General features: G+C 43.3%; 3 protein-coding genes across 4 annotated transcripts; 2 read left to right on the top strand and 1 right to left on the bottom strand.

The window, feature by feature from the left end:
* Positions 1-361: 361 nt before the first annotated feature.
* Positions 362-3,152, top strand: LOC116196567 (nuclear pore complex protein NUP43). The gene is made up of 5 exons (XM_031526355.1): positions 362-1,055; positions 1,464-1,533; positions 2,028-2,271; positions 2,535-2,608; positions 2,737-3,152. The coding sequence occupies exons 1-5, from the start codon at positions 415-417 to the stop codon at positions 2,788-2,790; spliced, it is 1,083 nt and encodes a 360-aa protein (XP_031382215.1). The 5' UTR covers positions 362-414; the 3' UTR covers positions 2,791-3,152.
* A 266-nt stretch (positions 3,153-3,418) lies between these two features.
* On the top strand, positions 3,419-7,180 carry LOC116196566. Its single transcript, XM_031526354.1, has 6 exons — positions 3,419-3,798; positions 4,709-4,990; positions 5,080-5,253; positions 5,359-5,465; positions 5,844-6,163; positions 6,392-7,180. The coding sequence occupies exons 1-6, from the start codon at positions 3,637-3,639 to the stop codon at positions 6,943-6,945; spliced, it is 1,599 nt and encodes a 532-aa protein (XP_031382214.1). The 5' UTR covers positions 3,419-3,636; the 3' UTR covers positions 6,946-7,180.
* Positions 7,181-7,247: 67 nt separating this feature from the next.
* LOC116196565 (autophagy-related protein 11-like) lies at positions 7,248-13,783 on the bottom strand. Of its 2 annotated transcripts, XM_031526351.1 has the most exons (7): positions 13,371-13,783; positions 12,937-13,118; positions 11,798-12,783; positions 9,275-10,862; positions 8,607-8,827; positions 8,110-8,323; positions 7,248-7,925 (listed from the first exon to the last, which is right to left on the bottom strand). In XM_031526351.1, exons 3-7 carry the CDS (start codon positions 12,739-12,741, stop codon positions 7,509-7,511), a joined length of 3,384 nt encoding a protein of 1,127 aa, XP_031382211.1. In that variant the 5' UTR covers positions 12,742-12,783; positions 12,937-13,118; positions 13,371-13,783; the 3' UTR covers positions 7,248-7,508. The 2 variants fall into 2 exon arrangements, with proteins under 2 accessions (XP_031382211.1, XP_031382210.1); XM_031526350.1 differs by having other exon boundaries at positions 12,937-13,783.

The raw sequence follows: 13,783 nt of genomic DNA, 5'->3' as shown, positions 1-13,783 counted from the left end.
GGAGTGAGTCAGATCTCTGTCGTGATCACCATCATAGGTTGCTCTTGAAGCTGATATAGGAGCTCGAGTGCTGATGGCACTTGCATCCGCGAAAACTTTGACAAAATTCGTTCAACGTTAGAAGGCAATAATACAAGCTAGTGCCATCCCAATGGTATCTATCTATGGGAATAAAAGTAGGAAATACGAAAAAGTTGAAGAATAAAAGTGAACTAACCGGTAAGATATGGGGAACAAATCGGAGTCGAGCAAACCGTTTGGGGCAATGTGAATTAACCCATAAATATAGGGCCAGGCGAGTAATTATCTGAAAATTCAGGGGAATTCGTCGCTCGTCAACTCTTTGACTGGTCTACTGTGTTCTTCCTTTGGCCTTTGCTTCTTCGATTCTGAGAAGAAGCTAAAACCCTAGCAATGGCAGTGACGCAGCTCCCCCGACCGCCGGAGGTCTACAAGCTTCCTCAGTACAAGTACGTCGACGCCGTACGATGGCTCCCGCCCATCTCCGCCCTTGACCGCCACGCGGTCCTCGCGCTTTTCGACTCCGACGGCGGCTCATCCACCGTCGAAATCCACTCCCTCCTCAACCCCAACCCCGACGCTTCCTCCACAGCAAAAAGCCTCACCACCCTAGCCGCCTGGACTCCTCCCTCGCGAGTTTCCTCCCTGAAGACCACCAATCTCGGACACAGACCCTTCATAGCCGTCTCCACCGTCGATGGTTCGGTCCACGTACTGGCCGCGCAGAATGCTCACTCGCTGGTGGAAATGGGGGCAGCTCCTCGGGTCCACGCGGGTCCAGTGTCCTGCATTGACTTGGTGGAAGGCGGAGCAGAGTGCGTGAGCGTTGGGGAGGACGGAAGGGTGAACCTTGTGAGTCTCGGGGACTCTGGTGTTTCCAGCTTCCGATTCTTCGACTCAAACGGGTTGGTCTCGTACTCAGCGGCGAGGTGGGCTTCGCCGAACGAGTTTGCGACAGGCGGACTCGGGTTTGGGCTGCAGTGGTGGGATCGGAGGAAGCCCGGGGGGCCTGTCTCACAGTTCAAATGTAATTGGTGAGAAAATTTGCTTCGTTTGGACACTTGATTGAACCTTATGTTTTGTTCGGCTTTTCATGATAATCACGAGTTGAATCGTTGATTGATTAGCGTATGGGAGTAGGCTAGGTCTTGACTTGGAAAAGAATCCAGAAGTCAAGTCAAGTTCGGAACTTCAGATATCGGATGTATTATGATGCATTCGAGTTTGCTTGGAAAGAGTGAAATGGGCTGACTCCTCATTGTTGTTAGGCATTGTTTTGAATATTTCAGTAGTATTATCCAATTATTTGTGATTCATTCCATGTTATGGGTAGCCTTTGGTGATTTTAATGTTGAATCTGTCGACACAATGTGATTAGTGATATCATTTTTCATTCAAATGTCGGTACCATATAAGGTGAAGTTCGTGTATAAATGTTTCAGGACTCAAGGAAGAGCATCTGGGATTGTACATTCCATAGATATCCATCCATCACGAAAGCACACTTGTCTGGTGAGGAAGACTTCTGCTCCCGTGCTCCATTTTTCCATCAACCTCATCCTGCTCAAAATGGAAAGAAATATTCAAATTGCTAACAATTTGGATCCTCCTGGTCTCCCTTGTCCCATGTTTGAAATGTCCCACAGTTATATTTCTCTCGTGTATAGGCATGCGAAAGGAGATGTTTCTTGGTATGATGCTGAGAAATCATTCTCATTTTTTTTTTTGGCTTTTCTTGCATAAAAGAAAAATGAAGGAAGAAGGTGAAAATAAATGTGAACTCTTGAGTGTTTTACGATGAAACAGGGATCTCATTCCTTAAGAAAAGAAAAATGAGCTGGAAACCTTATCCCATTTTCCACGATCAAGTCGGCCTATTTTCATATTCTTTTGGAATAGAGCCCAAGCTCCTTATGCTACTGAGTGATTAACTCTGGGTGGTATCAATGTATCATGAACAACCTTTAAGAGCATCGAATAACAGGTTTTATTGGCATAAATTATAGGCAGGAGGTTCGTCAGGTACCATATTTGCTTGGGACCTGAGGTGGCAGCAACAACCAATCATTCTCTCTGGGGTCGTGATGGGCGATGGATCAAAGCATTCAGTTTCGGATAGTAGTGAGGTTTGGGAGGTCCAATATGATCGCGATGTTAAGTCTTCAAACGCCAGCAACTTCTCCTCTTCCTCACGGATGTTGCCCGTCATGATGTGCTCGGAAGATGGGATTCTCGCTGTTGTTGAGGAAGGTATGAATCTTACTATAGTCCTCAACTGGTTAACTACAAAACTTCTTTTCTCATTAGGAATATTTTCATGGCCTCTTTTGTTAAAGAGAACTGAGAACCTGTTTGGCAAGATTAAAGATTGTGAAAAGAATTGCCTGATTGTATGAAATATACAGTAGAATGAAAAGCACTTACCGAAAGTTTTGTTGAACAAAATGGAAAATGGGAAACATTTTCAACCGACGGCTCTATAGACTAATCAGACATTTGTAATCAAACCACAGATGAAGAACCCGTGGAGCTCTTAGCCGAACCTTGTGCCATTAACAGCTTTGACATTGACAAACAGAACCCATCAGTAAGTACAGGGCTCCCTGAACTTCTCCTAACTCCTAAGGGAACTCTATTTCTCTTCCCCTCTTCATCTTCTTCTGAACTTTTAGTATATTTCAGCTCTGTGACTCATACCTATCTTCTGCTATGCAGGATGTGATTTGTAGTTTAGAATGGGAATCTGTGGCCATCTTGACGAGGCCATGAATGGCCGTCAAATCCAAGCAATGCGATAAGTCCAATGTCTACTCTCATGTATACAAAGCAATACCAGCTTTCCAATGATTTTGAAGTCGGAGCCAATGAGTAATATTGGGTCAGTGTCCGTGCACCTGATGTTAGGCCAACCCCTTCTCTTTGTTATCGAGTTATGGAAAGGAAAGCAATGGCGAAGCAAACCGGGGGGGAGCAAGTTCTGCTACTCGATTGAAGTGAATTTGTGTGGTATATGGTGAGGAGAAATGTGACTGATTTCGAGGTTTAATGTTTCCGATTGTATGATCCACTGTTTGAGGAGCTTATTGAGGAGGGGATGAATTGGGAAAGAGAAATTTTCCAATGCTCTTTTACTTCATGTGTTTTTTAGGCAAATTAAGTTAAAAAAGAAAAAAGACAATAAAGTATAAAGTAAAAATTAAAATCAGTAAAAATGGAAATTAAGAACTTATAGAAACAGAGTTTCTACAAATCGTGCAAAAGAAAAAGAAAAAAATAAATTGAAGGAAATTATCCATTGAAAAGAAAGGTCGGGGAAGCTGTCAAAGGCGGATTTCCACAAATAGCCCCGAATCAGACGGTTTAAGAGTGCGCCAGCCGAGGGCCACTTTCGTCACTTTGGGAAGTACCGGTCAACCTCCCGCACGTACGGACACGGCGTCCGGCACGTGCGCCCGCCTTTGGAATTTCATTCATCATTCCGACAACGTGGAGTTCGATTGGGTCCATTCTAGGGTTCGTCTTTTGTCCGATTTGTTTCTCCTCCTTGCGATCCGCGTCCCTCGATTGTGGATTCCTCGTTTGCCGTTGAAATTCGTCGCCGGAGGAGCTGAATCGATGGTGCAGTTGATGACATCGAGCGATTCGGGGATCGTGGATCGTGGGGCGGCGGGGTGCAAGGAGAAGCCGCCGGTTAAGCTCGAGATCTCGGAGGATTTCACTGAGGAGGAGCACGGCCCTCTCAGTAAGCGATCGAAGACGTCTTCCAGCTTGGATCAGGTAGGCCATGTTTCTTGCCCTCACGGATCACGTGGTGGCGTAAGTCAATGCCGCGAAGCAATAATTTGGCCATGATTATTCTGTTCATTCGTGGAGAATAATTATGTTCCAGTTTAGCTTCTGGAGGGGTTTGCCAAGTGAACCAAGAAGAACGCGAAAATGGATAGTTTTTAACCTGATAATAATTGCCTTGAATTGGTGCATTTCGTGCTCGAGTATATGATGATTTCTAGTTGCATTAAATATCTGTAAAACTCGACACTTGATAGACATGCCTGCATCACGGTGGTTGGAATTGTAAAAGGAGAAATTTAGCGAACTAAAGTACGGTGTACATGATTTGCCGCTGAGGAAGTTTTATTATGATCTAACAGTAGATGTATTAGAGGGTATTGAAAGTCGAAATCTGGAGTCATTTTTAATTGGCGCTGAAATAAATACGGAACCATACAGGAGTCAGAGGAATAGAAATCTTGGATAAATATTAAAGTTAATTTGTTCTTTTTATAAAAGATTTAACTTTTTCAAGAGTACAATTCTATTTGATATGAAATTTCCATAGCTGGAGAGCTCTCTCAATGATTTTTGTGGCGAGAGGTACCGATGCTATGTTAAAGCTGCCATAATCAAATCACTGTAATATTCATTAGATGATGTCAAATCCACGTTTACAGATTTAACCAGGACACGACTAAGCATAGCTTCTGTTTGAAGTCATGTACTTTGTAAAAATTTATTCTGCACATTCCAAGCAATTGATGGTATAAGCTTTTGTTACAACTGTAATTGCATTTGTTCTAGTGTAGTCATGCCCAAATCTAAACTAGCTCTAATCCTTAATCCTTAAGTACCAAGAGTCCTCTGTTACTTGAGTCTTTTTTGGTGGTAATTGGGTTCATATTGCTCTCAGCAATCGGGTGCGGGTGCCAATGCATTTCCTCTGCCGGCTTCCGAGTACAATCCGCTCGATGAACCCAGCCCTTTGGGTCTGCGATTGAGGAAAAGTCCATCACTGCTGGATTTGATTCAAATGAGGCTTTCTCAAGCAAATTCTGCTGATTCAGAAGTTGCACAGCCTGACGATGATACCAGTGCTGGGACTAAGAAGAGCTCTGCTCCTTTGAGCATGAATGCAGACAAGATGAAAGCTTCAAATTTCCCCGCTTCACTTTTGAGGATTGGGAAGTGGGAGGTAGCATTTTGACCTTTGTTTATCTTATTACAATAAGTCAGTAAGGATGATCCATAGTTGGTATCTAAAACATTTTCTGTTCGGTTCAGTATAAATCAAGATATGAAGGTGACTTGGTGGCCAAGTGTTACTTTGCAAAGCATAAGCTTGTATGGGAAGTCCTTGAAGGTGGTTTAAAGAGTAAAATAGAAATTCAGTGGTCAGACATTATGGCTCTGAAGGCAAATTGCCCTGAGAATGGACTGAGTACCTTGAATGTTGTGGTAACCATCTCTCTCTCTCTCCACCCAAACACCTCCTCAAACCCCCCCCCCCCCCCCCTAGCCGTGGGGTTTTTTGAAATGATAGTTGTCCTGTTTGTTCTGCAGCTTGCTAGGCAGCCCCTTTTCTTCCGTGAAACCAATCCGCAACCTAGGAAGCATACCTTGTGGCAGGCTACTGCTGATTTCACTGATGGACAAGCTAGTTTACATAGGTAACATGCCTCGAATCTTTTGGGAATTGGCAACTTTGTTCCTTCATTTTCCTCTTCCATGAACAGCTGTTACTGGGTTTTAAGTTTTGATCGTTAAAATTTTACTCTAGCAAAGAATAATTTGTCTGTAGTCTATATATGTACTGGTCCTGACCGGAGTTCATACCAGTCCATTTTCTGAATAATAAGATACTTATTAGATTTTCCACTCGGTGTGGAAGTCTTTTAAGTTTATTATTCTCTTACATACTTAGAAGATGGATCTTTTTTTTTCTTTTTTCAAGTTTATTCTCTTACATACTTGGAAGGTGTTTTTGATTGACTTTATGAATTGGTGATGTTGATTGAACGTTCTTGTTCTGTGTGTATGCTCTGTAGGCAACATTTTCTGCAGTGTCCACAAGGGCTTTTGAGCAAACACTTTGAGAAGCTAATCCAGTGCGACATGCGACTGAACTTCTTAAGTCATCAACCTGATATAATTTTGGATTCACCTTTCTTTGAGGCACGACCTGGGTTCAATGATCCTGAAGATTCGAAAAGCCATAGTTTTGGTAAGGAGAATGATAAGGCCTCCATGTCACCTAGCTTCTTTATATCGCCTGTTGCTGAGTCATCATCCCTTAAGATTGAGCAGCAGCAATCTCTTTCTACCCCATCAGTGAATAAGGCACCAGAAGCACCCTCACCCAGTTCAGGTACTATAACTGACTTTAGCCATTGCATTTGTCGTGGTAATCTGGGAGGATTTCCAGGGTTCGTAGTTTTAGATGATATATCTCATATCAAACGATTTTGTAAAAGTAGATTGCTTAATTTATGCAAGTTTCTTGGCAATTCTCATTTGAACGTTATTTTTAATAGTTTATTTTTCATCTTTCAATTCTTATTATGCTGGTGGATTTACGATTATCTTCTTCTGTCAGTGATAGACAGTTGCGCCATAGAAGGAAATGGAAGTAGTGAGTCAGCAGGCTCAAGGAGACTGCAAAATTGGGATCAAATAAAAGTGCCAGGGCTTCATCCCTCAATCTCCATGAGCGACCTTGTGAACCACCTAGGACAGTGTCTTAATGAACAGATAGCGTCCGATCCCTCCTCCACAGGTGCCTCGGAGTGCCAAGAAATACTGCAAGATATTGCACAGTACCTTCTCAGCGACACGCAATCCGCTGCAGCTTCAGACGAGAAGTCCCTCATGGCCAGGGTCAATTCTCTGTGTTGCCTATTGCAGAAGGACTCAGCTGTTCAGGATCTCCCTGAAAATGGGGTTGATTTTAGCATTGATATTGAGGCTAGGACTGATGTCGGGGGTTCTGAAGTGGATGTAAACAATCGGTCAGGATGCAATAAGCAGCCAATGGGCATGTCGAGGAAGGATTCTCTTGGCGATCTCCTGCTTCATCTTCCTAGAATCGCATCCCTACCAAAATTCCTCTTTGACATTTCCGAAGATGACAGTGAGAATCACTCCAGATAGTAGTGTTTTAAGTTAAGAATAGTGTTTGTAAATGTAAATCCTCCCTGTCAGTTGTGAATGATAAGGTGCGACTTCTCCTCATAGACAGATATATGATCTCCATGTAATCGTTTCTCAGCTGTAGCGTTGGGGTTCAGAAAACGGCATTGAGGAAGGGTACCGACAATTGTTCCCTCCCCTGTAAGAAAATTCGTGCTATAACTTGATGTTGCTTGTATCGGGCGATGTTCATCCATTTTCTGCATCGTATAAAGATTTATCCATGCTTTTAACCACGGCATAAAGAAATAGATGGCAGAGTATGAACAGTAAAAGGTTAAGGTTTGGGGTCATATTAACAGTTCGTGGGAGTCAGTGAAGAGTTTGATTTTATTTACAAAGTGCAGGGAGCAAATTCAAATTAAGTCATCACCTATACATTAGAAATAACTTGAGTTCAACTCCCACTGCGTGGAAATATCTCGCCTGCACTTTCCATCATATCTTCCCTTCTCTTTCCATATGTACACTTAATTGTTCTTCCATCATGTCTCTACATCTGCCCCACAAAAGCAGCGATGGGATCAGGAAGCAGGCAGGGAATGAATAGCAGGGTCGGGTAGCATTGCTACAGTTACTATGAAGAACTCGCAGCCCACAGGAAGCCCGTAGGGAGTCGAACCAGAACATGATCCAGACGAGTCGGTTCCTTGCTCAGCAGATGTGCTTTCAGTTAGTTCGACCTTACTGGGGTCAGCCCAGTATGGGTTCGATGGCAGACCCATGGGCTTGGCAACCTGGCGCTCAATGTGAACTATCTGGCCCACGATATACGCGGGCCGAGCCGGGCGGCGATCGGCAAATAGGGCCACGGACTCGGAGGAAAGGTAATAGTTCGGGCAGTTCCGAGATATGGCCTCGTAGTGGCCGTTTGAGTTGAGAATAAAGGCAGCTCTCTCGTGGACTTCAAGGCGACCAAACGATATCTTCTCCTTGTTTGCCTGTGGAGAAAATCGCAAATCCCAAAATAAGATCAAATGAAGCATTTACCAATTTGTTTTCTTTCTCAACATTGAGTCCAAAAATTGTTCTCAAGTTTCTTACTGGAATATACCTGAGACTGGAAATGACAAGTCGGAAAAACATAACTTGATGCTGAAACAATGCTGGGAAGATAAAATTTACCTGCTTCTCCAGTTGAAGCTTTTTATACATTGTCTTAATTAGCTCCTCCTTCTCCTCGAACTCCTTCCTCAGCTTCTCATTTGCAGCCTCAAGTTTTGGGACGTTATCAAGCAACTCTAAGCGGTGCTTTGATAAGAAGCTGACTCTTTCGGCAAGGACTCCCATGCACTTCCTGAACTCGGCCATGCCATCATCTTCATTCTCATTCAAGGAACTGAAATTTTTCCATCATAAAACAATGGAAACACCATTTGAATAATCATTAAATTGACAGAAAAAGAGCAGAAGAGTCAAGTCCAAAAAAATATATATTCATCCTTAATTTTTCACGAATTGGTCAATCGACCACGTTAAATTACTTCAAAGACCACGGATGGCATAGGAAATATGGCGGTTTGCCTAAATAAGAAAAAAGCAGGATTGCATTCTACAGGGAGGAATACTAATAATTTCCCATAAATCTTCTAGAATCAATGTGCTTGGGAAGAGAAACTCACTTGGTCAGGGATTGAGCTAGGGCACGCAGTGAGTCAGGAAAGCCCGCCACACTGCCGGGACCATACACACAGGCACGGAGCCTTTCGAAGAGACCACGCATCTTCACAGCAGATGCTCGAAGTGCACTGTATTCCGAGGCCCTCCGTTCAGCCGCACAAAGATGGGTTTGGGCTTCCTCTCTTGCCTCATGCAAGCAGTTCTCAAGGTGTGCACAGTTCATCTAAACAAAAAGGAAAGAATTATGATGTCATTGTCAAAGCAGTAATTTCACATTTCAAAATCTTTCTTCATGCAAAACCAAAAGCATTAGGGAATCTTAACATGGAAAACATGCAGAAAAAAATTTCTTACATATTGAATCAATCATAAGAGGTAATTGCTCGGGTTTTAGGTCCCATAAAATTAATGTAGAGCCAACCACCACCATTGATCAAGATCAAAGAATGTTTTAGACATCTAAATAAGAATTTTGCAAACATTGGGTTGTAGAAGACCTAGCTTCGGGCCATGTGAGCCTGTCCAATAGCAATATTACAGAAGACTATGAAATAGCAAACTCAGAACAGGTATAAATACCGAACTCAGAACAGGTATTATCCATGCACAAAGCAAAAACTTCTTGATGGGAAAAGCAATACTAAAGAAATTGGTGAAAGTGGAAAAGCACCTGAGACTCATCAAGGAGCTTCTGTCTAGCTTCCAGTTCCCTGCTAAGCATGGCATTTTCCTCCATAGCAGCCTTCAGTTTGGTCTCAATTTCTGATAACTCATTCGACCTTTCAACCAGAAGGATGCGCAATTCTGTCACGAGATCATCACTACCTTTAACAGCCAAACATGTCTCAGCAGTAGAGCTGTTTCCTAAAGACATGCCCAATACTCCCGATTTTTCTTCCTTCCCGTCCTTATGAACTCCCTGTGCTTCCTCTTCTTCCTTATCAACCCCGTGAGCCATCTCTTCACGGTGGGTTTCAATCATAGAAGAATCCAAATGATGCTGAAGAATCCCGGACGAATCCATCATATTCTCATCTCCTCCCTCCCGAGGTCTGTTGCTTGGTTGTTCCCTTGTAAGCATCCCAAGCTTCGTGTCAAAGTTATTTGAAATGCATGAGACCTCATCCATGGACTCAGATGCCCGAGAAAAGCCCAACCCTGGGCCTTCCTGGCTGTTATCCTCAACTTTTGCCCCTCCTGGAGCATCCAAGTTCGTAGCATCCTTGCTTGATGAGAGCTTTTGCTCTAACAATGTCTGCTCAAGTTCCTTAATCCTCTCCTCATAGGACTCACACTGCCTTTGCTTATCCCTAAGCATCAACTGGAGCTTTTTCTCATTTTCATCTTTCAGACGCAAAGCTTCGGCTGTCCTCTCTGTAACATCCTTCAATGCTTTGTCCCGTTGACTCTCGTCCATAGTCTCATACTCTAGCTCATTGTGGAGCAAACAGATCTGGGCAATCTTGGACGCAAGCTCAGCCTTCAACATTGTATTCTCAACTTCATTTTTTGTGGTCCCTGCGATATCCACCAATTCACTCATATCAAGTAAATCCACTGAAGAAGAAGTAGAATCTCTCATGTCCTCTGGGGCAAACTCCTTTGGCCAGCCCGCCAAATACTCGGGAGCATACCGATCAATATCAGAGACATCAATATCAAGCAAGTCAGCATCAAAGGGAGCAACATTGACATCGCATTGGCTTGGCATATCAGACAATCCCATTGATACTAAAACATCTCGGGGCAAGTACGATCCCTGGGCTTTCAGGAACTCCTCACGCCTCCTGACCTCAACCTCCCTCCTTGCAGTAAGCCTCTCCGCCAATTGCCCTGCCATGCCCATATAGAGCTTCATGGAGGAACGCCTCCGGACCACTTCAGCTAGGCAAGCCCGGTATGCAGGCCCAAGCCCACGGACCAGCCTGAGGTCCATAAACAGGTCATCTTGTCTTACCATCGCCTCCCGGAACACGGGGAACTGCAACTTCACGTCTTTAATGACATAAGAAGCATACGTTACTCTCTGAATATAAGTGTGGAGGAATGAGCTCATCTCATTCTTTCTGTCCCTGCAGAGCTCGAGCAGCTTAAGAATTGACCGGTCACATGAGATCATCCTGGGGAGGTGGTTCTTATCATGGACTTCATACATAGGTCCAAGGGCAGAGACAGCATCATGGGGACGGAGGGAAGAGGACAGCTGTTGTGGTGATACACAATCGTCCACAAGCTTCTTCACCGTGTTGACATCTTTGCTGCAAATGAAAACTCTAATATTAGATAGTCAAAACTCATAGAAACAGTCAAAAATTTAGAAAGGCTATCATCATAATATATTGACATAAAAATTTGGCATGCCTTTCCTCAGAATGAGTAACTTAACATAATTGGCAAGCTAGCGTTTCTAAGAATCATACTCTTACTTATCATGAATAACTATCACAAGAAGATTCCGCCCCTAAAAAAAATAAAAACAGAAAGACCTGGGGAACAACAGTACCTCTAGTGTAGAAGTATGCCCAATTCACAAGAAGAGGTCATTGACCAGTACTACAATCTACTCCTGTATGATACTGATTATTTCTCAACTGTCGAAATAATTGCCGGTCTCTCTTGCGTAAACCAAAATACAAACATCTCAAATACGACACAATTTTACTCAAGTATAAACTTCTGCATTATACTAATACTTAGCAGACTTGGGAGGGTCCATCATTGTATATTTTTGGAGTAAGTATAACCTTCTTATTCTTCCATCATACTTTGCTTCTTCCATTCCTCAATCTTAAACTTATACAAACACTTCCTCTTAGAAACCTTACATGTCAACTTTTCACAACTTTGGACTATCAACAGCTCTTAAGTTCTCTACTAACAAACTAGACAACATATTGTGAGAACATCATAACAAAGCACTAGCATGTATGACACAGAACCAGTCAAAATAATACACTATACAAGTCCTTAATGAACAAACACATTAATAGCAGCATCACTTTCAAACATAAAGGGAACTCATATAGCAGGTATTGGACAACTAGCAGTTTGCCTTTGGTGCCGAACCATCATCCTGGATCCTGTTGTGGACTTCCTATTTTAGATACTCAGTGATTAAAAATATATGCATCTAGCAAAATTAGAAACAAGAAAACCTGCTAAAAACAAGTATGCATTTTGAGAGAGAACCTACCTCAATGACTGCATTATACTCCTTTGCTCATTTATATAACGCTGGTGCTCCTTAACCATCCTCTCCAAGTTCCTAACGGACAGAGATGCCTTACCACCGAACAAGTCCTCAACCTTTCGCTTAACATCCCCAAACATCTGCTTAAACTGTAAAACCTTATTCTCAAACTGCCGATGAGAACTTTTACAATTCTCTTCCAACCTCCGCAGCTCCTCCTCCTTGAGAAAATCCAGCAAGCACTTTCTCGAATCCTTCTGTAAATTGGGGTGAAGCTTTATGGACCTCAACCTCTCAAGGTCCCGCTCGAAGTTCACTAAAAGATCAGAGTGGGCCCTCTTTTGCTGCACATACCTCTTCATGAAGTCCGTGTAATTTTGGTTGATCACTTTATAGTACTGCTCCAGATTAGTCCTAGCAACCTCAATTGCGCTCTCCTGAACCTTAATCTCTGTCAGGAACCGTTCGCACATCTCGTAGACTTTATAAGTTCGAGTATAGACCGAGTTTCCGCACTGGAAATGGTACCTAAATTGCTGCTCATAGGAGGGCAGCGCCTTCATTGCTGGGTCAGGAGAGTCACCCAATGGGTGGGGATGACTTGACGAAGATGGGGTAGGTGGGTCAGCGATCTCGAGAACACAGACTTCCTCTGGAGGCGGAGGTGGAGAGTTGGTCTGGAGCCGAGCTTTGTTAAAAATGAACACTTCTCGACCATCGGAGGGGAGTTTGTAGGCCGAGAGCGGCCGCTGGGGCTCCAGCTTAGTCTCCGCGCAGAGGACGAGTTGTTCATTGGAATTGATCCCTGAGACCGACTCAACGAACCGAACAACAGAATCGACTAGCATCGACCCGGTGCAGTCGAGCTCGAAGGAGCGACCGTTTTCAGCAATGTGAATGAGAAGCTTGCCTTCATAAAATGAGCCTTCAGTTATGCTGGAACTCATTTCGGCGGAGATCCTCAATTTCTCAAGCCCTCCACCGGAATTCTGAATCAACATAACGCAATTATCAGCTCAGGCACAAGTGCTACCTTTAATCCCAATGACTTGAAAAGAAAGCTTCTTCCCAGTAAAATTCTTAAACAGTAACATTGAAGTGATTTCTTATGATGGAAAGTTGGGGCATAAAATCCAACTAACCTGTCAGCTGAAGTTGAAGCAGCTCAGCAATAGAATCCACAAACCCTAGCCCTTGATGGAAACTTCAATTTTTTTAATGAAACCCAGAGAAACCCACCGGGGATTAGACACACAAACTCGGAATTGTCGTCAACCCAGCACCGAAATCAGCAGAAAGAATTGAACTTGGCACTTGAATCCTCCTATAGACCCAATTTCGGAGCAAACCCACCAAGGATTTCCCAAATCAGCCACCATTAAACGCCCAAATAAACAAAAACAGAAGAAATCAAATCCCCCCAAAAACCCCGAAATCGTCAGAATCAGCAAACCCCCAGAAAGCGGAATTAGAGAAGTAAGGAATATACAGAGGAGAGACGCGCAATTAGAACCAAATCAAAAGCTTTGGATTAGTGGATGTTGAGGATTATTCGGTAGAAGAAGAAGGCAATTACGTGAAGAGAAGGATCCAACGTGGGATTTTGTACACGAAAACTCTCTTCCTCTATCTCCCTCCGAACTTTTTTTTATTTTTTTTTTCTCTTTTTTAATATAATAATAATATATGAAGACTCGAGCTTCGTCTTCGTCTTCGTCCTCTTTCACCTTCTCCTTCTTCCTTCCTCAGACTGCTTCTTCTGCTGCTGCTTATTCCATTCTGTCTGTAAACCTATATATTTATACTTTAATCTCAACGGAGAGAGGAATTACAGAGGAAGGAGACGAAAATCACGGAGACGAAGCTTCCACGAGAAGTCGCTATTAGTCTTGGAAGTGAAAGAGAGACTTGTGCGAGCAGATCATCTCCCCCCTCTCCCCCTCTCTCTCCTCTCTTCTCTCTCTCCCAGTCTGACCCCTCATTTGCTTC

This window comes from Punica granatum, chromosome 2 (assembly GCF_007655135.1).
Source record: "Punica granatum isolate Tunisia-2019 chromosome 2, ASM765513v2, whole genome shotgun sequence".
NCBI lineage: Eukaryota > Viridiplantae > Streptophyta > Magnoliopsida > Myrtales > Lythraceae > Punica > Punica granatum.
The sequence above is the reverse complement of the archived record's forward strand: the minus strand, read 5'-3'. Positions and strand labels throughout refer to the sequence as shown.

What these genes read in the sequence shown, in the direction of transcription:
- LOC116196567 (XM_031526355.1), top strand. Translation starts at nt 415, where the DNA reads ATGGCAGTGACGCAGCTCCCCCGACCGCCGGAGGTCTACAAGCTTCCT. An exon ending in CACGAAAGCACACTTGTCTG is followed by an intron (nt 1,534 to 2,027) that starts GTGAGGAAGACT and finishes CATAAATTATAG; the next exon opens with GCAGGAGGTTCGTCAGGTAC. An exon ending in TTGACAAACAGAACCCATCA is followed by an intron (nt 2,609 to 2,736) that starts GTAAGTACAGGG and finishes TCTGCTATGCAG; the next exon opens with GATGTGATTTGTAGTTTAGA.
- LOC116196566 (XM_031526354.1), top strand. Translation starts at nt 3,637, where the DNA reads ATGGTGCAGTTGATGACATCGAGCGATTCGGGGATCGTGGATCGTGGG. An exon ending in TGAGGATTGGGAAGTGGGAG is followed by an intron (nt 4,991 to 5,079) that starts GTAGCATTTTGA and finishes TGTTCGGTTCAG; the next exon opens with TATAAATCAAGATATGAAGG. An exon ending in GGACAAGCTAGTTTACATAG is followed by an intron (nt 5,466 to 5,843) that starts GTAACATGCCTC and finishes TATGCTCTGTAG; the next exon opens with GCAACATTTTCTGCAGTGTC.
- LOC116196565 (XM_031526350.1), bottom strand. Translation starts at nt 12,741, where the DNA reads ATGAGTTCCAGCATAACTGAAGGCTCATTTTATGAAGGCAAGCTTCTC. An exon ending in AGCTCCTTGATGAGTCTCAG is followed by an intron (nt 8,828 to 9,274) that starts GTGCTTTTCCAC and finishes CTTTTTGTTTAG; the next exon opens with ATGAACTGTGCACACCTTGA. An exon ending in CTAGCTCAATCCCTGACCAA is followed by an intron (nt 8,324 to 8,606) that starts GTGAGTTTCTCT and finishes GAAAAATTTCAG; the next exon opens with TTCCTTGAATGAGAATGAAG.